Source organism: Pelophylax lessonae (assembly GCF_965119305.1).
Source record: "Pelophylax lessonae genome assembly, chromosome: 4".
NCBI lineage: Eukaryota > Metazoa > Chordata > Amphibia > Anura > Ranidae > Pelophylax > Pelophylax lessonae.
The window spans coordinates 570,413,071-570,436,298 of record NC_138771.1 but is presented as its reverse complement, the minus strand read 5'-3'; the positions used below and the strand labels follow the sequence as shown (position 1 = coordinate 570,436,298).

At 43.4% G+C, this 23,228-nt stretch overlaps 1 protein-coding gene across 4 annotated transcripts in view; it reads left to right on the top strand.

Annotated features, from left to right (window-relative positions):
• The window catches only part of KAT6A (lysine acetyltransferase 6A), a 133,077-nt gene that overhangs the window by 71,830 nt on the left and 38,019 nt on the right, over positions 1-23,228 (top strand). For 3 of the 4 annotated variants that reach the window (XM_082253164.1, XM_082253163.1, XM_082253162.1), the window contains exons 5-10: positions 6,815-6,950; positions 7,830-8,113; positions 9,519-9,625; positions 17,692-17,807; positions 18,909-19,050; positions 22,096-22,257. In XM_082253164.1, the coding sequence (XP_082109290.1) occupies positions 6,815-6,950; positions 7,830-8,113; positions 9,519-9,625; positions 17,692-17,807; positions 18,909-19,050; positions 22,096-22,257 (947 nt within the window). The remainder of the gene's footprint in view (positions 1-6,814; positions 6,951-7,829; positions 8,114-9,518; positions 9,626-17,691; positions 17,808-18,908; positions 19,051-22,095; positions 22,258-23,228) is intronic. The other variant, XM_082253165.1, reaches the window with a different exon arrangement.

Genomic DNA, 23,228 nt, shown 5'->3' with positions numbered 1-23,228 from the left:
GCCAGTACCATCCTCTGCTCAGGCGGCTTCTGCAATTCTGGCGAGGATCTTCCAATCAGTCTGGTGGCAATAAACGTCCCTTGGGGGCTTCCTCTCAGAGAAGACCAGTTGTCCCAAGGGCTAATCTACCATCCTGCTTTACAGTCGCTGGTTTTAATAATTATTAATATTATTATATAGGATTTATATAGCGCCGACCGTTTATGTAGCGCTTTTTAATGGCTTGGCTATTGAAAGCCAGGTACTGAGGGATAGAGGTCTGTCTGGATCAGTGATTCCTACTATGGTGAAGACGAGAAAGTTGTCTTCCAGCAAGATATACCATTGTAAGTGGAAAGCGTACATTTCTTGGTGTGAGTCGATTGGTGCTCATCCCTGATCCTTTTCTGTGGTTTGGATCTTAACCTTTCTTCAACAGGGCGTTGATCAGAAGTTGGCCTTTAGTACCATCAAGGGCCAAGGGTGTCTGCCCTGGCAATCTTTTCAGCTACTCTTAGCCACTCCTTCTTTAGTTCGTACCTTCATTCAGGGGGATCGACATGTGGCTCCACCTGTACGGTCTCTTTTGCCACCATAGGATTTAAATTCAGTACTTTAGGCTCTCTAGAAACCTTCATTTGAGAATATGCAGGAGTTTTCCTTGCCTACCTTATCCCAGAAGGTGCCATCCTTGGTGGCTATTACCTCGCCCTGCAGGGTATCGGAATTGGCGGCATTATCCTGTCGCAGTCCCTATAAAGTGGTTTTTGATCCCTGTCCATCATTCCTGCCCAAATGACTTTCATTTAAATTAGGACTTTGTGTTTCCTTCCTTGTGTCCCAAGCCGGCTCACCCCAAGGAATTTGCTTTGCATACCTTGGATGTGGTTTGTGCGATTTGGGTGTATCTGGCAGCTACTGAGTCCTTTCGGAGGTCAGACTCGCTTTTTGTGGTTACGGACGGACCAAGGAAAGGGCTGGCGGCTTCTTCGGCTACCATCTCCAGATGGATCAGACAGATGGTGACTATTCAATTAAAGGTCAGGTTCCAAGTTTCCCTGTCACGGCACATTCTACTCTGGCGCTGAGTGCATCAGGCATTGATTGCAAGCTTGCAAGGCGGCCACATGGTCGTGCATACCTTCACAAAATTCTATAAGGTAGATACCGTATTTTCCGGCGTATAAGACGACTGGGCGTATACTTTAGCATCTGCAGATGCTTCTTTTGGCCGCAAAGTTTTGCAGGCTGCTGTTTAAGAGGGGCTGTTCTCTCTTGAGGGGTGTTTTTCTTTAAACTTTATTTTTCAGACTGCTCCTGTGACCTGGTTAAGGGCTCTTATGTTTAGCCTTGGGTTATTTTTCCCATCCCTCATTTTTTTTTTTTTGGCAGTGCTTTTGGACATCCCAGTAATTACGGTTTGTGTCGAACGAAAGCGAAAATGGGATTTTTGTACTTACTGTAAAATCCATTTCTGAGTTCGATGGGCACAGCACCCACCCCTCTATGGAGTTCTGATACTTCTAATACTGCTTGCTACTAAACTGATTACTTGGAGCAGAGGGGGGGTGGTTATATACCAAGCTGAGGACGACCCATGGGTGTAGCCAGGTGTTTTTTTTACGGGAAGTACAAAATCCTTTTTTTTTTTTCCCCATGCTTACGCTGTCCCAGAAGGTGGCCTTTTTGGTGGCTATCACCTCTGCTTGCAGGGTATCTGAATTGGGTTTATCTAGTCGTACCCCTTACTTGGTGTCCACAAAGAATAAGGTGGTTGTTCGCCCTTGTCCGTCATTCCTTCCAAAAGTGATCTCTGATTTCCATTTGAATGAAGACTTGTTGCTTTCCCTGTATCCCAAGTCCAAACATCCTAAGGAAATTGCATTGCATGCCCTGGATGTGGCTCGGACGTTTCGGATGTACCTGGCAGCTATGGAGTATTTTCGAAAGTCAGACTCTCACTATTTGTGCTCACCGATGGGCCAAGAAAAGGACTGTCCGCTTCTTCTGCAACCATTTCCAGATGGATCAAACAGACTGGTGACTCAGGCCTATTCGATCAAGTGTCAGGTTCCTCCTTTCCCTGTCAAGGGGCACTCTACTCGGGCGCTTAGTACTTCTTGGGCCTTCCATCATCAGGCGTCAGTGACGCAAGTTTGCAAGGCGGCCACCTGGTCGTTGGTGCACACTTTCACAAAGTTCTATAAAAAGTGGATGTTTTGGCATGTGCGGATGCTTCCTTTGGCTGCAAGGTTTTGCAGGCTGCTGTTTAGAGGGTCTGTTCCCTCTTTGGGGGTGTAATTGTTCAGGTGGGATCCAGTTGTTTTTCTGTTGAGCTCCTGTTACCTTGTTGGCTACGGTTTAGCCGTGGGAATTTTTTGCTGTTCCCACCCCTCATGTTTGACACTGCTTTGGGATGTCCCAATAGTTAAGAGCCCCTAGGAGCGGTCTCCGTGAATGAACGAAAGAGAAAACGGGATCATTGACGGACACAGCACCCACCCCTCTATGGAGCTGTAATACTTCTGACACTGCTTGTAACAGAAACTGAGTACCTATAGCAGAGAGGGGGAGTGTACCTCCTGGGACTGCCCATAGGTGTGGTCAAGTTCTTTTTCTGCCTAGTGTCCTACTCTTGTAGGGGGCAGTATAACCCAACAGTCAAAATTCCTAGGAAGCTGTTTCCGTCAATGAACGCAGAGAAATCGATTTTACGGTAAGTCAAAAATCCCATTTTCTTCATCAGTTCAGGCCAATATGATGTATTCTGCTACCTTTTTCGTAAAAAAAAAAAATCCCTGTAAGTGTATATTGATTGGTTTGCGCAAACATTATGGTGTCTACAAACTATAGAATATTTTTATTTATTTTTACTAGTAACGACGGACATTCTGATGCTGACTGACACTTTTTGGGAACCGGTTACACTAATACAGTGAAAGGGGTTAACATCAGGGGCCATCAAAGGGTTACCTGTGTGGCTTGCCAGTGTTTTACTACAGTGTGGGTGGTGCTTTTACTAGGGGAAGACATGGATCCTAGTCTTTGCTTTGCAGACAGTATCCATGACTTCTCTCCTGTGAGAATGGCAATCTACCTTGTTTACATAGGCAGATTGCGGTTCTGCCTTTCTGGCTGTTGATTGGGGGGCGTATCAAGTCCGCAATACCTGCTGATTGGCATTTGCGCCCCCTACCCGGGAGTACAGGATCGTGTATGTATGCATGTATGTGTATATGTGTGTATATGTATGTGTATACACACACACACACACACACACACACACACACACACACACACACACACACACACACACACACACACACACACACACACACGATCCTGCGCACAGCTGCTGCCCTGTAGCTGTAAAATTGCTATAGGGTGAACGCTAAGTGGTTAAAGGGTAAAAAGGTTTGAGCTTTTCCATCCACCACATTATGAAAGTAAAAATATACAAATAATGTAGTATTAAACCCATGATTTTAACACATTTCATCTAGTTGTTCTAAAAGTTTGCAAATTTCTAAGGACACCCTATAACCTCATGGGTGATTCAGTAAAAGGGAGCACGGAGTTCCCAAATCGCTTCTTTGCTTCAAACAATGTCATCTGTAGATGTCCAATGGCACACCATAATTTTCCTGGTATAAAATAACCATAACCTAATAAAGGTTTTTTTTATTTTTTTTTTTGGATTACATATATTATGATCCAAGATATTATGGGAATGAAATGCTGTAACTTTAGACCATAAAGGCCTGACTTTATCACAGCTCCATAGCATGTGTGTCATAATACATTGTCCTCAAACAAATTACAATTGTGACACACGGTGAAGGTCTCTTATGCAACTTACATGAGTGACCAAGGTTAAAGTAGGTCCTATGAAAGTACCAGAGTTGAATAAGCCTATCCCTTGTAGGGATAGGGGTTACAAAATATGAGCTGGAGAAGTCTTTCTAGGCCTCTTCAGCAAGATCTTTAATGTCTACTGTGTAACGACTACGGACTTGAGAGGTTCCCAGGGAATATTGCCCTATGTAGCCTAGTGATTAGCCTTGTATGTACCAGAGAGAGTTTTTTTTTTTCTCCCTAAAATGGATTGTTGAAATACCACATCTTGGATTCCAGTTTAAGCTGCAGTACATTTTAATTGCAAATAATTATACCACTAATTGATATATTAAGATCCTTCTTGAACACCGAGAATTATTTAAATTTACCCAAGCATATTTTGGTCACAATTATTATCTTTTACCTCCCATGGCATTTAGCTGTATGCAGTGTATAGTATACACGTCCAAAACCACACTAAACGTTCTGACACAGAGGTGCACTTGCTCCTGACCTATATCTCCTATTCCACAATGTAAATTGCAAACAGTTGATACCTTATATGGAAAAGAGTAATTTTCATTGATCCATGCTCGCCTAGGACTCGATCACATGGGGCAACCTGCAGTGTACACAGCTGCTGTTTCCAATTCGACATTGAGCAGGTGAATGGCCCCAAATGCACACTGTGAGGACACACATCCACACCAATGTCAAATTGGGAGCAGCAGCTAGGTCTATGCAGCCGCTGTGTCCCAATTTACATCAATGGGACTGCCTGTAAGGAAGACCTGTGCATCCCAATGTGGGTAAACACGGCCTTAAACAGACATATGCTGTAGTACTCCCTGTGTGAACGACGGCCTTAATGACTAAATTACATTGATTATGTTTAACCACTTGCCATCCATAGTGTGTATATCTATATCCTGGACAGCAAGTGTATATACAAGGATCTGTAGCCATGATCCTGGTATTGTGCTGGCAATTGGCTTTCTTTTAAAAGTAATCTGGGTGGCTCTACAGCTTCCCAGTCATTTTTGCAGCACTGGGATCCCTGCCCCCCCCCCCTCTGCCACCTGTGGGCTCCATCTTCCACCAGTGGGCCCAGGACTGGTGTAAGTGGTCAGGTTGGCTGCCCACAAAGGAGATGGAGGAACATCGGTTCTAATATTTTGTTTGTGATGAATGAAGCCAGAATTGATGAGAATTTTGTCTTTCCGGTCTCACAGCTGTCAGCCAATGAAACATCTGATTATAGATCTGTGTTCAGCTGCCTTGGAGGGCAGAGAAAGATCAGGTGTCCACTAGACTCTCAAGAATACCTGTCACTGCCAAGTTAAAGGAGTTGTAAAAGCAGAAGTTTTTTATCTATAAAAAGCCTTTTGTGTGTAGCAGTCTCCCCAGGACCCCCTAATACTTACCTGAGCCCCCTCTTTATCCAGCGATGTCCACGAATCCCACGGCCGTCTGGGACTGGCTGATTGGCTGAGGCACAGCCACGGCGCCATTGGCTTCCGTGGCTGTCAATCAAAGTCAGCCAATCAGGAGAGGGGGTGGGGATGAACGGCAGCTCGGTGTTTGAATGAACACAAGCTGCAGCTCTGCTCGGGTGGCTCCAAAGCAAGTTGCTTGCTGTGGGGGCACTCGACAGGAGGAATGGGCTAGAAGTAGTTACAAGGGACCCAAGAAGAGGAGGATCCGGGCTGCCCTGTGCAAAACCAACTGCACTAAATAACATTTTTTTAAATGACTACAATCACTTTGAATTTAAAAACAAATGTAAAAAAAAAAATTAAGAAAATCAGAAAAAAAAAGTTAAAGCACAACCAGCCTGCTGTGCTCACGTTCAAATGCATACATACGTCTGGCACACATCTGTAAATCGTGATTACACCACACACGTGAGGTACTGCCACTTACATCAGTGTGAGAGCAATATTTCTAGCTTTGTAGCCCACATTTAACTCTAAACTGATAACTTGTAAATGCTTTTTTAGGTAGCATAGTCTATCACCATTTCACAGGCTTAATTTTACATTTTCCTGCATTTGGCATCTGTTTACTTAATGCATCATCATTTTTTATATTTTGCCAAAACATTGAATATTAAATAAATTTTACTGCACACACAAACACAATGAAGCTCTGCTTTCAGAAAATGTATATTGTTTGAAGGTTTTGAGTAATTTTCTTGCAAACTAAATGCTGATTTTAACATGTTTGGACACCTGCAGTTGTAGCATCCTGCCTGCATAGCTCTTAGGTTTCTTCAGCCCTGAAATGAAATCAGACTGTAAATGTAATCTATTACTGTACATACAGTAAATGCAGATTCAGGTAGAAATGGGGGTTACAGAATGAAGGATAGACTGAGATATTTAAAGGAATTCTATGGTTACAGCATACACTTTAATTTTTTAAGATCAGTGATGTAATGGCAATACAAACACTAGCTATTTAGCTTCTCCTCTGCGGTTTACTTCCCATTTCTAAGGACTACATATCCCATGCTTGCCTGCAAATATTGATTCCTTTACAGACTCCTCCTCTCAGCACTTCCGTAGATCAGAAGGCAGGCTCTGTTAAATGTCTGACACATCAGTGCCTATTTACAGGGCAGAGGGACTACGTGTCACAGAATTCAAGAAAATGCATGGAGGTCTTCACAGACTTCAACATTTAGACTTATTAAGAGTAGGCTATGAATGAAATACAAATGTGGAAGTGAATATGATTTTTACCATAGATATGCTTTAGATTCCAAAGGAGGGACAGCTGGTTGCTATGTACACCTGACTCCAAAGCGTCATCTATAGCATCTAAAGACTCAAACCTTTACTTATTTTTCCATCTGTAAATAAAGCAGTCTGCATGAATTGAATATGGAACTGATAATCTAGCAGGTGGTTAGCTTCAGTGGATGTACTTTAATTATCAGCCACATTGTTTTTTTGTTAACAATATTTATCTTCGCCCTAATCTTCTTCTTTTCTAGGCATGTGGATATGTCAGATCTGTCGACCACGTAAGAAAGGTAGAAAGTTACTGCACAAGAAAGCAGCACAGATCCGCAGACGTTACACTAACCCCATTGGAAGGCCTAAAAATCGTTTAAAGAAGCAAAATGCATCGTAAGTGACACTGTGGAGAATTTGGTTATGTAGTACCACACTCTAGAGTACACTGTACTTCGCAAACACTGACACCAGCTAGGAAGCCATAGCTTTGCCCCTCTCCTCCTATCCATCCTTAATTTACCAATGGCGGCACCAATCACAGTAAATGGGCAGCAGTAAGGTGTTAACCTTCTTAACGGTATTCCTGAGCGTGGCTCGGGGTTACATTTCAGAACCAAAAGCGGTAACCCCGAGCCACACTCGGGGTACCGCCAGAAGCATCGCTAGATCCTGTAAGCAGGGTTACTTACCTTGTCACCGGGATCCAGCGATGTGTCCCGGCGGTGTCTCGCGGCGGATCTTCCTCCCGATCGTCTCCGTGCCCCAGCTTCCGTCTCCTGCGACGTGACGTTCGCAGGGGGGTGGAACCGGCGGCATATTCAAATGTAAAGCACACCAAACACACTGATACAATTCAAAATAAAAAAAAAATCATATTAGTTTGCCCCCCAGTGCCCTTTCCTGTAGTTTTACTGTAATAAATATATATATATGTATGTGTAATTCTTGTGAATGAGCAGCCCAAACCAACTGTTTACATTTATTATACATATAAATAAATATATATATATATATATATATATATATATATATATATATATATATATATATATAATGTATACAGTTGGTTTGGGCTGCTCATTCACAAGAATTGCATGCAAAATAATGGTACCGCTTTCAGCACCTAAAATCCAAAAGAATCATACCGCCAGGGAGGTTAAAGAGGGTGATATAGGGCACAAGCCACAAATTTAACAAGTTTCCTGAAAGTCTAACTCCCTTTCTTTTTATAAACTATTTAAAACTCATTTGACTGTTTTTTCTGTTTTGTAGGTCTAAAGCTCCATTTGGTAAAGGTCGTGGCGGCCAAGGGAGAGGGAGGAAACGCAAGTTATCGACATGTACATCTTCATCAGAGGAGGATGGCAGAAACTCGGAATCCGCACATGCCTGTGGTCCCGTTCCCTTCAACAAGAAGACAAAAGGTCTTATTGATGGCTTGACCAAGTTCTTCACTCCTTCTCCTGACGGACGCAAGGCACGAGCAGAAGCATTGGACTATTCCCTGCAACGTTCACGTAAGAGAGGGCCGCGCAAGTCCGGACAGGCGGACTGGGGTAAGGGAACTTTACTAGAAAAAGCCAGGGCCTTGTCCTTGATCTGTGACATGTCTAAATAACAGTACATGAACAGGTTAAATAAAATATATGTAGAGCAGCGTTTCTCAACCTTTTCAACACAGAGGAACCCTTGAAATAACTTTCTGATCTCAGGGAACCCTGCTAAAACGTACCATATCTACATCTCCTTTTACATTAGTGCGATGGTCAGTGGCAAAAATGACCCCCTTACATATGGTTAAAAAGATCATTGGTGTCAGTGGGAACTTATCCAGGTACCAGCTCCTTCATCATAACTGTGGGCAGCTGGCTGTGCTGCTTCACAGCCAGCCGCCCACTACTAATGTGTAAGCCACTCTGCCCTTTGTGAATCATCCTGTAGTTTTCTGGGACCTGTGACCTGTCCCAGAAGTCTGTGGGATGATTTACAAAGGGCAGAGCGGCTTGCACATGTGCAGTGGGCAGCCAGCTGTGAAGCCGCAAGCAGCACAGCCAGCTGCCCACAGTTATGCTGTGCTGGGAACCTGATGGCTACTAAAGCACTAGCCCAAGTGAGGACGGCGCTGGATCCCTGGACAGGTAGGTACCCTTTTATAAAAAGTCAGCAGCTACAGAATTTATAGCTGCTGACTTTTAACTTATTTTTCCTAAGTGAACAACCTCTTTAACCTTACAGATTATATTGCCAGGCCTACTTTTGTAGTTTCACCTTAATGCATTTTATAGTAATGACCTGTAAAGGTCTCATTGCTTTTGCCTATCCTTAAAGGCTAGCTCCATGTTTTTAGACCATGGTACATGGTATACCCATATTTAGAAGGTAGCACGGTTGCAAGAAATCCCACCTCTAAAGCATTTTAAATTTGGCGTGGCTGTTCAGGACTCTGCCCACTCTGTAAATAAATTATGTACAACTCCTATCTTCCACCACAGCAGACGGACTTGTAGTTCTTAGTGGAACAAGTGCGGTGATTACCTATCTCCAGCTCTCAAAATGGAAGTCTGCTGGAGCCTGTGCATTACTCCCACAATCCACAGATCACAGTTGCAATACGTTGGGAGCTTTTATGAAAAATATTGGGTTTTTGGTGATTTGTGTGTGTGTTTATTTTTTTTTTATGTAAAACGTGGAGTTAGCATTTAACTTGCTTTCCTGTTCTTAAATCCTTGTTTCAGGGTCCCTTGGCCTAATCCTGGTAGAAAAGTTAAATTTGTATTTATCTGCATGGTAAATCACATGGTAAAAATCGGTTAAATATATTGAAAAGAGAACTCCATTTAACTTGGAGTATTTTAGGAGTGGGTGCTAAATCTACTTAAATTTAGTGCAGTGTCTTACTTGGTAAACAAATGTTCATTTGATGCTAAAGTGAAGCAAGCAATTATGACTTTTCTAATACAGACAATCGAGATGGTTGGGATTGCAAAACCGATACGGACGACCGACTAGGAATGGTTTCTGACAAAGAAATTGAACTTTTTGAAGACATTCAGCAGCAGGCACTGCAGGTAAGGGTTTTGTGTTTGGTACTGTTAATACCCTATCAATAAAGCATATGTGAAGCTGGATTTTTTTTCTTTTGGATTGGATGTTGAGGGGTTATAACCCCTGGTTTTATTTTTATAGATGTCTGTGTCCTTATTAGGGAGGCTTGCTAGTATTTCTTGTCCTTGTGTACATTATCAAAACAGGGAAAGAGAATCCCGTTTTTTTAATTGTCAGCAAAACTGGAATAAAGGGGAAATCTTCTAATGTGGACACCTGTTAACAGTAACAACCAATAATTATTTCCCCTCTTTTTGGAGAGATTTCTCTTACTGCTTGTTTTCACAAGACGGGAAGTAAAAGTAATTCTTTCCAGTGGAGCATAGATGAAAAAGCAGATGCAGGTGTTACAACTATTCATTAATCTATTGAAATTGAAAATAAACAATTGTAGCTTTGTTTACATAAATGTGGAGGATGCCACTCCTTTTCCACTACTGTGCTAAGAAAGCACTGGGTATTAACTTGAAGTGTAACGCTCCTTTCAAACGGCCGCTCCGTTTATTTAGTCCGCTGTGGCACGTTTTTTTTTTTTTTTTTTTTCGGACACGTATGACACTTGTGTCATCCGGTCCGTATGTCCGCATATCATGCCATCTGTTTGCGGATGATATACAGACATAATGTATGCCTATGTGATTGCGGATGACAATGCTGGCATCCGATTTTGCGTCCTTTCCGTTTTTTAAACGGAGCAAAAATATGGTTATTTTCCGTTCCAAAAAACGGAACCGAACTGAAAGGATGCAAATCGGATGTCAGCGGATGGTCATCCGCAATCCCATTCCCGCAAGCGGATGGGGTGATATACGGACATACAGAACGCCCGTGTGAAAGGGGCCCAAGTGCTTTTTTACCTTTCTTGAGAAGTACATGGTGTGCATCAATCATTTGAAAATGTTACTGGTAAGCTACTTCTCCCTGGAGGATGATGAATGTAGTTTAGCAACAGCTAGAGTTCTTAAGGGCCATACACACTATAAGATTTTCTGAAGACTTTTTCCTTCAGATTTACCTTTTCTATGTAGTGCAAGGCTCTGCCAGATTGCATACAAATTGAAAGTGTTTAGGTTTGACCTCATATTATATGGTTTTGCTAAATCTAAAGGAAAAAGTCTTCAGAAAATCTTATCTAAATCATGAAGTACCTGGTGAAATATTTCATTTGATTATCCACAGAACCTCAAAGCTAAATGAGACAGTTGTATATAAGGCAGCTTCTCCAAAAGAAACCTTAATTTGGTAAAAATGTTACTGCATACCCTGCAGAAAAGATGTTTTTTGAGTTTTTTTTTTTTTTTTTATATGTATACATTTAAGTTTTGTATAAGAAATGCTGATATTGTAAAGATATCCATCCTATTTAATTACTGATCTTACTGAGGATCTGTTTCCGGAAGGTAGTGTTATCATCAAAGTGAACTGAGCCTTTTTGTAACATCCCTATGAGAATAAGTTTGTAATGCCATTGCATATACAGTGTATTACCCATATACTGTTAAGTCAGTAGGGACTAGCTATTGGACAGTTGATAACATTTTAAGCCTATTAAACTTAACCTGTATTGCACATATAAAATTTACGTTCCTTTCCCTGATAGTAAACTGCAACCTGCATATAGTCGCAGGTACTATGATACGGTACTTTAATAATAGTATGAAACACTCAACTTTAAAAGGACACTGGGCTCAATTCACTACAGCAGCCATGGCAAAATTACATTTGCCTGCTCGCATTAGACGAGTGGAATTAAGCTGAGGGCAAGTGTGGAGCCGCATTGGGGGGGGGGGGCTTAGTATGCAGTTCAGTTGAATCCCCCCCACCCAAAAGAAGCTGGCACCTGACGCATTATTAACAACCATGACTCACTGGCAGCAGCATGTAAACCAAAGGAATGCAACATCCCCCCCCCCCCCCCCCCCTAGTCCATACCAGGCCTTTCAGATCTGGTATGGATACCAGACAAGTATGCAGGCAGGGTATTTATCTCATATTCATTCACATGGGGTAGGAGAATCTGGGGGCCTACTTGTTAACCACTTTACCACCGGAGGATTTTCCTGCTTTACGTCCAGGCCACTTTTTGCAACTTGGCACTGCGCGACTTTTAACTGACAATTGCGCGGTCATGCAACCCTGTACCCAAACGAAAATTTACATCCTTTTTTTCCCACAAACAGAGCTTTCTATTGGTGGTATTTGATCACCTGTGCGATTTTTATTTTTTGCGATATTAATAAAAAAAGAGCGAAAAAGTTGACATTTTCTACTTTGACAGTTAAAAAATATTCAATTTTTGTCATATATTTAGGCCAAAATATATTTAGCTACATGTCTTTGACAAAGAAAATCCTCAATGAGTGTATTTTTAACCGCTTTAAGACCTGAAGATTTTACCCTATTCCTGACCAGGCTATATTGTGATTCTGCACTGCGTTACTTTAACGGACAATTGTGCGGTCGTGCGTCGCTGCACCCAAATTACATTTGTCCTTTTTTCCCCCACAAATAGAGCTTTCTTTTGGTGGTATTTGATCACCTGTGCGATTTTAATTTTTGGAAAAAAAAATATTTTTTACATTCTGATATAACATTCCCAAAAAAAATTTAAAAGTAAAAATTTTTTAACATTTTAGGCTAATTTGTTTTCTGCTACATATTTTTGGTAAAAAAAAAATCACAATAAGCGTATTTTGATTGGTTTGGGCAAAAGTTATCGCGTTTAAAGATTTGTAATTTTTGTTTATTTTTTTTACTAGTAATGGCGGCGATTTTTTTTTTTCTGCGACATTTCGGCGGACAGATCGGACCCCTAACTGACATTTTTGACACTTTTAGGGGTACCAGTGACATTACTACAGTAATCAGTGCTATAAATATGCACTGTTACTGTAATAATGACACTGGCAGGGAAGGGGTTAACTTTATTGGTGATCAAGGGGTTCGGCAAGTTGTTAAGAGACTTCCAGATTCTGAGAAGTCACCCCCCCCCCCCCCCCAAAAAAAACTGTAGCTGTTGACTTTTATTTAAACACAAACCTATCCAGGGATCCAGCGCCAGCATGTTAACTGTGGGTAGCCAGCTGTGACTCTTTGCAGCTTGACAGCCCACTGCGTATGTGCAAGCTGTGCTGCCATTTGTGAAAGGTCCCGCAGCCTTCCGGGACCTGTGGAGTCTCCCTAAAAACTAAGGGCAGGAAGGGGGGTAGGAGAACTTTCACTTTGATTGCCTAAATTAGAGTGAGAGCCGGTACCTGTTCCAAATATGGAAGGGAGGGAATGAGGAAGAATGGAACATTTGAGTGAAGTTCAGCTTTAAGGACGCCGGCAGGTGCCGCCGCCTATATGAACAGCTATTCCCTGGTTAAGGATGTTGGTGGGTGCCAGCCCTAAAATAACACAAATTTTCATTACTAAAATACTGCATCATTTCAAGAAATAGCACATGGTATTTTAGTAGCATTTTTTTAGTCAACTGCAAAAACGTTTTTGAAAAACACTGAGCTATTGTACCGCGATAGGTAATGTTTTGTGAATTGACCCCACACTTACAACTTTAAAAATCAAGTATAGTAAATTCTTATTTCCTTTACCCAAATGATTTGTTGTTCACTTTGAATGTGCTTCTGAAATGAGTTAGTTCCCTAGCATAGCTCCCTCACTCATTGTACGTCATACACCTCTCCTCTTCTAGAGTGTAATTACTCTGTGCTGGCCCAGCATATCAAATCCTCCCCTCAACTCCATACATAACCTTGTATGTAGCTGCCAGGGGAGGTGTGAAGGGGAATACAATGGAGGAGTGGTGGTCAACTTTCTTAATATGGGAGGGCCTTAAGTGTATCCTTTGACATCACCAAAGGACCGCACATGAAATTCAGAGAATGTTTAGTCTCGGACACAGCAGACACACAACAGGATGTAATCAAAGGCCATTGGCATGACGCCGGAGGCGGTCAGAGGGCAGGCGTGACGCCGGAGATGGTAGCACAGATTAGTGTCTTCAGGGACCTAGAGGACTGCACACAAAGGGCCACAGGTTTAGCACCAGGGCTTTAGAGTGTCCACTTGAATTACCGCTTTGAGGCTGCTGAATCGCATCCGAAAACAGTGGCACTCAACAGCAGTCTCAAGCCTTTTGGACGTTTTTACAGGTAAATAACATTATTAACCACTTGCCTACTGTGCACTTAAACACCCTTCCCATCCAGGCCAATTTTCAGCTTTCAGCGCTCTCACACTTTGAATGACAATTGCGCGGTCATGCTACACTGTACCCATATGAAATTTTTATCATTTTTTTCACACAAACAGAGCTTTCTTTTGGTGGTATGTAATCATCTCTGGGTTTTTTATTTTTTACAAAAAAAAAGAAAAAAGACAGAAAATTTTGAAAAAAAAAAAAAAAGTTTTTCTTATTTTCTGCGAGTAAATTTTGAAAATAAATTTTTCTCCCTCACTGATGTGCGCTGATGAGGCGGCACTGATGGGCACTGATAGGCTGCACTGATGGGCACTGATGAGGTGGCACTTATGGGCACTGATGAGGTGGTACTTATGGGCACTGATGAGGAGGTACTAATATGCCGCACTGATGAGCACTGATAGGCGGCACTGATAGGCGGCACTGATAGGCGGCACTGCTGGGCACTGAGAGGTGGCACTGCTGGGCACTGAGAGGTGGCACTGCTGGGCACTGAGAGATGGCACTGCTGGGCACTGAGAGGTGGCACTGCTGGGCACTGAGAGGCGGCACTGACGGGCGGCACTGATAGGCGGCACTGATGGGCACTGGCGGATGGCACTGATGGACACTGACGGGTGACAGTGATGAGCACTGACGGGCGGCACTGATGAGCACTGATGGGCAGCACCATCAGTGCCCACACTCAGTGCCCATAGTGCTGCCAGTCAGTGCTCATCAGTGCCTAGATGAGCAGGCACTGATGGGCACTGACTGGCAGCACTATGGGCACTGATTGTGGGCATTGATGGGGGCACTGATGGCGGGCACTGTGGGCACTGATGGTGGGGGCAGTGTGTGTGTTTTTTTACCTTCAGTAATCAGGGCACTGGTGATCAGTGCCCTGATTACATTTGTCTGTGTCCCCAGCGGCTGTCGGCTCCCCCTCCTTCCTCACACTGCAGTGTCTGTGTGAGGAAGGAGCGCCGGCGATGAGAGATGATCTCATATGTTTACATATGAGATCATCTCTCATTGGACGGCTTGATCACGTGGTGAATGGCCGCTGTGATTGGCCATTCACCACGATCTGTGATCGGCCGTGTCCAAGGGACACGGCCGACACAGATTCTCCCCGATGCGCGCTCGCAGGAGCGCGCGGGGGGGCGTGTCACTGGAGGCCGTTTAAAAACGGCCTCCCGAAAATTCGAGTCCGCGCTGCAGCCGTATATAGGCTGTAGCGCGGATGGGAAGGGGTTAAAATATGTTATATGCTCATATTTTAAAGGACGGTTATTGTTGAAATGAATGGTCTGGCGACAGGGTCTCTTTAACATAGTCTGCATTTCTGTGCTGTATGCTGCAATATTCAAGCACAGCAGGATGTGGCTAATGCTTGATATTTCCCGGGTCGAGAAGGTGGAAACTTAACTTTTCACTTTAGAGCCCAACTCCCAGCAACTAAATATTGATCTCCTGCAGTGGGGATGTGACCTCACTGCCAAGACCTAATTGCTCGTTTTGGCCAGGAGAGAGGAGAAATGGTTTTAATTACCTGATCCTCTGCTCCATTGGCAGATGGAGCTCTTCCATGCTCCATCAGTGGACAGTCCCTTGGTGTCGTCATGCCCAGTGCAAGGCTATGGACCCTACTTTGGTTTTGGTGAGGTCAGGACCCTAGACTGCTAGAGGGAGAGTGGGTGGAAGAAGCTGTGGGGACTGATTTTGCTGAGGGGAGGGGAGGAGCAGAGAATCGGGTAAGTAAATCTTTTAATTTTTTTTCCCCCATAAATCAAAACGAGCAAATCTTTTATTGCAGGTGCAGCCTCACTGCAGGGTATAATGTTTTAGTTGCCCAGAGTTGGGCTTTGAAATAAGAGTTTATGTATAGCCACATCATGTGTTCTGAATAGAGTTTGGGAAGGTTTAGAACCCTCACCTTTTTTATTGCTGTGGGCCTGACTAGGTAGGTTCACCCTCTTTTTGTCCTGATGTCTTTTGTCACCAGTACAGAAGGGGATGGGAAACCAAAGTTTTACAGTTGTCATCATATCAAGAGATAAAAGTAAATCTTCCTATTGGAACACTTGTTTTAGTGAAAATAATGAAATTCCATTCATTTATAGCCATTTCCTCTCACCAACAGGACACAAGTGGCAAAAAACAAACTGAAGGGTTTGAACTCTTCGTTACGCTGGTTTGGCCCTGTATTGGTGGATAATCCCCTGGGTGTTTATATATTTTTGCTTTGTACCTTTTCAGATATCTGCCCATAATGTGTTGAGCTTCCACACTAGGCAAGTGGGTTGGATGGTCCTCTTTATCTTATTGCACATGTAGCCGGCCACACTGAGCAGGAGCTGTGTAGCTTCTTTGGCCAGAAACGTGGCTGAGAAAAAGTTTGTTCTCTTTCAAGATGTGAACATATGGCTCAGTGGTGACGTTATAGTAAAGTGGTTCTTAAGGCTCAAGGTTTCTTACCTTCATACATTCAATGCATGAAGGTAAAAAAAACCTCCTCTGTGCATCAGCCCCCCCCCCCCCCCTTAAATACTTACCTGAGCCCCATCTCCTAGCGATGTTCTCGAGAGCCTCCTCTCTCCGGGGCTTCGTCCTCCTCCTCGTTGACTAAGACAGCAAAGTGAGCCATCACTTTGCAAATCACAGCCAGTGAGCCAATGAGGAGAGAGGAGGTGGGGCCGAGCCGTGGCTGTGTGTGTGAATTGGCACGCAGCGGCTCAGGAACGAGCCTGTTTGGGTGCACCTGGCAGGATGGAGGGTCTAAGGGCACCGGCAGTGGATACAAGAAGAGGATCGGGGCTGCTCTGTGCAAAACCCCTGCACAGAGCAGGCGAGTATAACCTTTTATTTAAAAAAAGAGCGCCTTTAACATCACTTTAAACTAGCCATGCAAGTATAGATTTCTGTCATTCATGCCTGCAAACTGAAGGAAAGAAATCGGTTGAATTCCCCATTCACACCAAACAGTGTGGATGGAGGAATCTCCACTGCAAGCTTTTTGTGTTCAGACAGCTGATAATTTTCCACCCAGGTCAGTCAATTTTTAAATTGACTGGTTGGGCTAGATGGTGCCAACAGGGCCACTTATGGTTTGTATTTCGGCCATTTCAACAATACTCAGCAGATATTCATACTGTGTGCGTCTAGCTTTATTTCGGAGCACAACATTTCGCATGTTTTTGGTCCTTTGTTTTCTATGAATAGGTTTCTGCCTTCCAGTAAAATAGCATATCTATACCCATACTACCACCACCTGACTTCCTGGTCATCTCTTCTGGTATCCAGTTGGTTAATTGGAGTGTTCTTATGGCTGTTCACTGCTGTGATTATTCCCACAGGAGCGTTGCGTGCTGCTGTCACCTAGGCATAGGGTTGGAGGGGGAGGGAGCAGGGAGGAGAGAGCCCAGGGGAAGCAAGAGACAAACAAGAGCCAGGATAGAAGGATTAAAAAAAGGGGAGGGGTGAGAAAAGCTCCTCGGGTGCCCTCGACCCCCAGCTCCGATACTAGGAAGCCATGTGTAAGCAGCTGTACTGGAGTCCTGGGACCACTCTGACCCTGGGTATTCAACTGGAGGAAGGTGTGGGGAGAAGAAGCGGAGACGAGGCACACACTGCTCAGGTTAGTTTGCTCTTTCTGTAATGCTTGTATGCAAAACCTCCTGCTTCAGGCTCATGTTTCATGACCTACAAGTTTTATGTGGGACTTGGCAAGAATAAATAGGCAAGTGAAATTACTGTGAGCCATCTTAATACATAGTGAAAATAGCTGTGTTCAATATTGAGGCAGTTTGCTGGTGTCTGATGTGACCACTCTTTCCATTGCAGAAAGTGGGTGTCAGTGGTCCCCCTGACCCACAAGTCCGCTGCCCATCTGTCATAGAATTTGGGAAATACGAAATTCAGACGTGGTACTCCTCTCCATACCCACAGGAGTACACAAGGTAAGAATATTCTTTAGTTGCGCATGGGATGAAAGAACGATTTGGTGGTTTTGACCCAGGCTCTTCTTTCACTTGTTTTAAATATTTCTGGAGCTCATGTCATTGTGTCTCTTATGCAAAGTTGTAATGATGTGGTCTGTATCAGTCTCAAGGAACTTGTAATTGTTTATTGTGGGACTAATGCAGGCCATACACTAGCCGAAAAATCGTTCGAAAATCTGTCATTTGGTCCGATTGTTCGTTTTTCGTCCAGTTAATGGGCACAAATAGAAAATCGTTTTTAACTTTTCTGAGCCGAAAAATCTAAGGAACAGTTTGGAAAATTCTGCCGAACGAGCAATAAATTTAAAGGTTAATGTGTTTCTCACCCGAACTGTTTTGCATTAGGCATATGTGACAAACTGAACAAAAAACATCCATTGAACAATTTATCGTTCGAAATTTGGTCATTACATGACGGCACGATCGTCTGCTCTCACGGCCAATTTTTTCTTTTCGAAAATGAGTTTGAACGATTTTTCAGCTAGTGTATGGCCAGCTTAAAAGTCATATAATGCCAGTGACCAGAGAGGGAAGGTGGGGATGGTAGTTATCTGAAGCACATACCTCTTTCCACAAAGATAACCTGGTTGCTATCAGCAGCAGCTGCACTTTTCTCTAGTTTTCATTAGTCTGTTCCATATGATCTTACCCCTCATTGATTTGTTTTAATAAATAGGATGCCTTAGGTTAACTTGACACATTTCAGCATTTTTGGTAAACCATCTTATTGGGCAAAGTGTGGTAACCCTCAGAAATTTGTTTCGAGTCAAAACCAGATCACTATAAATTCTGGTTGATGTGAATGCCTTTTACTTTTTCCATTGAATAGGCTCCTGTTGTCACGTCTGACTTTTTTTTTTGTGAATATGCTCTGCCTTGCATAGTGATGCAGCTGCTGATTTGCATTTGCACTGCGTGGAGTTCCATATACTAGAATGGTGAATGACAATTAGATTACTTCACAGTTGCCATGTTTATATCTCATAGAGAAATTATTTTCATCTTGTTCTATGATATTGCCACCTTTTATAAATTAAATTTTACTTAATTTTTCTTCAGATTACCCAAGTTGTACCTTTGTGAATTCTGTCTCCGTTATATGAAAAGTCAAACCATGCTACAGCAGCACATGAAAAAATGTGGCTGGTTCCACCCGCCTGCCAATGAGATATATAGGAAGGACAACCTTTCAGTCTTTGAGGTGAGTAGATGGAGAGGACTGTGGCAGTGGAACTGTCTGACCATGCTGCTATACCAAGTGCCTTAGCAAATCTGGCTGTTTTTAAAATTCAAAAAATTTGTATGAAGGTTTCAGATACAAAAGTAAGCTATTTTCAGGGGGTCTGCCTTAAAGTGGAGTTCCACCCTATTTTTATACTTACCTCCATCTTCTCGCTCCGGGTCACCTGAAAAAGAAATGGATAATCGCATATTTTTTTTTTTTTTTACTTACCTCGTAGCGAAGAAAATATACTTACCTTACTTCCTCCTTCCTCCTTCCTCGGCCGCGGCCCGTCGTCACTTCCTGGCTCTGCAATGATTCCTGGGAGCTGGACGTCATAGCTCCCAGGAATCATTGCGCCTGCACCGGCCCCGACGTCAGTTCCGGGTCGCGCGCGCGTCATCCCCTTCTAAACAGCTTCTGGGCATGCCCAGAAGCTGTGGAGGGGTGACGCGCGCGACCCGGAACTGACGTCGGGGCCGGCGCAGAGCATCGTGGGACCACAGAAGGCGGAAGAAGACGCCGAAGAGGACGCGCTGGCTTCAAGCTGCCCACATCTGAGATGGCAGCGCTGGACAAGACGTTTGCAAGGTAAGTATTTCGTCTTGCAGGTAAGTGCAACCCGGGACAGATCAGAGGCTAGCCATTGTGGAATGCACTAGCCCTGACTGTCCCGGGGGTTTAAAAAAAAAAAAAAAAACAAATCCAGGGTGGAACTCCGCTTTAAGCCTGTGGCAGGGATCCTCAAACTACGGCCCTGCAGCTGTTGCAGAACTACACATCCCATGAGGCATTGTAAAACTCTGGCATTCACAGACATGACTAGGCATGATGGGAATTGTAATTCCTGAACAGCTGGAGGGCCGTAGTTTGAAGACCCCTGCTGTAGGCAGTAATTTGTGCTTGCTGTGCAGTATTCACAGTACTGGTGATAATTGGATTGTGCAGTCCTCTGCAGCACACTAGCCGCCTCCAACCAACCACTAACAGGAAACAAGAATTCTCACCAAAAACTCAGACATTTTGCAAAGCAGACTTAAGCACATTTTGTTTAAGCACCACATTCAAGAACACCCAGATTTCCAGGAAATGGACTAACTTTTTGCATTGTTGTCCTATTCCCTGCTGTTTAATGCAACTGTCATCCATTGTGATAACTTAAAGCAGAGTTCCGGGCTATTTTGAAACTTTAGTGATTCCTGGAGTGCTCGCTATGCTGATCAACAATTGGGCATTCTCAATTTTTTTCGGGGATCCCTTACCTTATTTTCAAGGGATTTTTGATTGTACTTCCTCCTTCTCCCCCCTCTGTGGCCACGGCCACCGACCTCACTTCCGCCTTTGCAGTGCATCCTGGGAGCTGTTTGTCATCACTCCCAGGAGGCTGGAATCAGGAAGAACTCCCAGAACACTCCCTGGAATCAGGAAAAAGGACAGCAGATTACACTGCGGCTTCATATGCCCACATCCAAGATGGCCACGCCCAGACAGCGTTTTTAAAAGTACGATTTTGACTAAAATCCAGTACTGTACACCTTGTAAGTATGAGAATAGCGGTTCTGTAAAGGATGATGGATTAATATTATAGGGGTATTTTTAATTAAAGGTATTTGAGGTCGGAACTCTGCTTTAAAGCTGCTGTGAAGTAGATTTTATAATAGCAAGTTTGCTGTACACCTGGCAGCTACGATCAGAGAGATGCAGTATTTGTATAGTACAAGCCAGACATAAACTTGCCTAATAAACCTTTATGTAATTTTTGTTTTGCTCATGCAGAGCAAAGCAATAAGTTCACTTTTCACCTTTGAATGCAAACCTTCCCGGCATCACATTCTAACCTTCCTTCTACTGCCTTGCCAATCCCTTTCAGCCACAGGAAGCAAATAAAAAGCTACAAGTCACTGGATTTATAGCTTACAAAGGGCATTGGACTTTCCGTGTGACAGAGCCCAGTGCTGTCACATAGTGAGTAACATGCATCTCCATACCTAGATTTACCAGGTATCTTCTTTGACTTAATGTGCTGAACTGTGTAGCCAGGGAGTGAAGGAAAAGTAAAGGTTTTCTTTTGAAGCTGAATGCTTGGTTGAATCATTCACCATCATCATGCATATCTCTCGGAGGCTTAAACAGTAAGATTTATTTGCAGAATTTTCTGCATCTATCACTGCTCTCAAAAGAATAAAAATGCATTGCTTTCTTGCCTGTGAATTCTCCAACTTTTGTAACTTATGTTCTGAAGAATTCTTGGAAGTATGCGCTAATTTTTGTTTTTGGCTTTGTGATGATCTTGTCAGCTGAAATTCTACTGGGACATAATTCCCCTAATGTCACATAGTTTTATGAAATTGACATGTATATAAACTTGCTATGGCACCCTACTGGAAATCTAAATTGCTCATAGTACCGCCCTTTAAGGCCTCATGTACACTGGACGTTTGAAAACCTCTTCTGAACACTGGAAGTTGACCGCTAGTAAACTAAGTTAAAATACGTCTGTTTTAACACGTGTACATGCCACGTTTACCGGCGTTCATGTGCATTTTTGCTTATAACAGATTGTACTGATCTCGAATGCCTAAAATGCAGGAAAAAAATCTCTCTCTCTCCCCCGGTAAAGTCGGTTTTTCCCATATTGGAAACACCTATAAACTAAAATGCTTATAAACATTTTTACCCAGTTTAGGTGCCATTGCACGCTGTTACAAGTGTTTGGCGTTTCAAATGCCTATGAACTTCCATTCTGAATGTATTTTTTTGTTTTTAAAAAATGGCACTCAATGCAACTGCCTTTTAACGACTATAAAAAACTCAGTGTACATGGACGGATAAGATAACATAAAGGAGAATTCAGGGGACTGCTGAAAAAAACGCCTGACTGCTCCTAAACGTTTTTGTCAGCAGCAGTGTACCTGAGGCATAACTATGATCTTCACCAAGAAAATTATGTATACTGAGCATTTTTAAGGTTTCTCTAATATAAAGAAAAGCTGATTTTACACTCTTGTTTAAACCCCTCTCTAGGTGGATGGAAAGGTCAGCACGATCTACTGCCAAAACCTCTGCCTTCTGGCCAAGCTCTTCCTCGACCACAAGACCTTGTATTATGATGTAGAACCCTTCCTTTTCTACGTGCTGACACAGAATGATGCAAAAGGTTGTCATTTGGTTGGCTATTTCTCCAAGGTGAGCTTATAATACTGGCAGCTGTACATCTGTATTTTTTTTTTTTTTTTCGCTGGGAAGAACCACCTCTAATTCAGGTGCTCCCCAGAAAAAGGGTTAGAGAAAATTGCTTCTTTTCTAGCTGAATACAGATGGCAGGGCTGACTAGGAAGAGTTATGAACACTCATGACAATGTGCTTGTGTCACAGTGACCTTAAACTTTATCAGTATAGTCTATTGTGCAGTAAACCACACCTACCACTGTGTTTTAGTAGAGGCCTTTGCACGCTTCTTATGAATTTTAATGGTTGATGTAGTTGTAATACCCACTTGCATGTGTCCCACCTTTTAGATATAGTCAGCGTGAGCTTTTGCCTCTTTCTTGCATCCTAAGGAAAACTAAGCTTAGTGTAAAAAAAAAAAAAAAAAAAAATTCTAAAAATGTGGTTTACAGCAGGGGTCTCCATACTTTCTAAAGAAAAGGCCAGTTTACTGTCCTTCAGATTTTAGGGAGGCCGGACTGTGCCCAGTAGGAGTAAACCATGCCCGATCTGGTGTTGTCGTGGGAAATAGTGCCCCATTTTTGTTGTCAGTGGAAGGAATTCTGCTCCATTGTTGGTGTCAATGACAGGAATATTGCCTTAAGGGCTGGATAAAGGCAAGCAAAGGGCCACAATTTGAAGACCACTTTCATCTGTCCTTCCCACCCCCCCCCCCTTTCATCTGTCCTTCCCCCCCCCCCCCCTTTCATCTGTCTCCTACCCCCCTCCCCCCCTCCACCTATGCTGTGGGGGTGTGTGGGCTCTGGTCTACCTCCTGGGATTGGGGTACAGCGCTATGCTGCAATTGGGGGGTTGCGCCGCTGGCAATTGGACGATCAGCTGTGTGGCGATGGGGGAGGTTGTACCTCGTGGGGGCTCCTGCCAGGGTCCCCTGTCCTGCCTGGGCCTGTCGTTGAATTGAAGCCTAGGGATCCCTCCTGGGAGCCTTG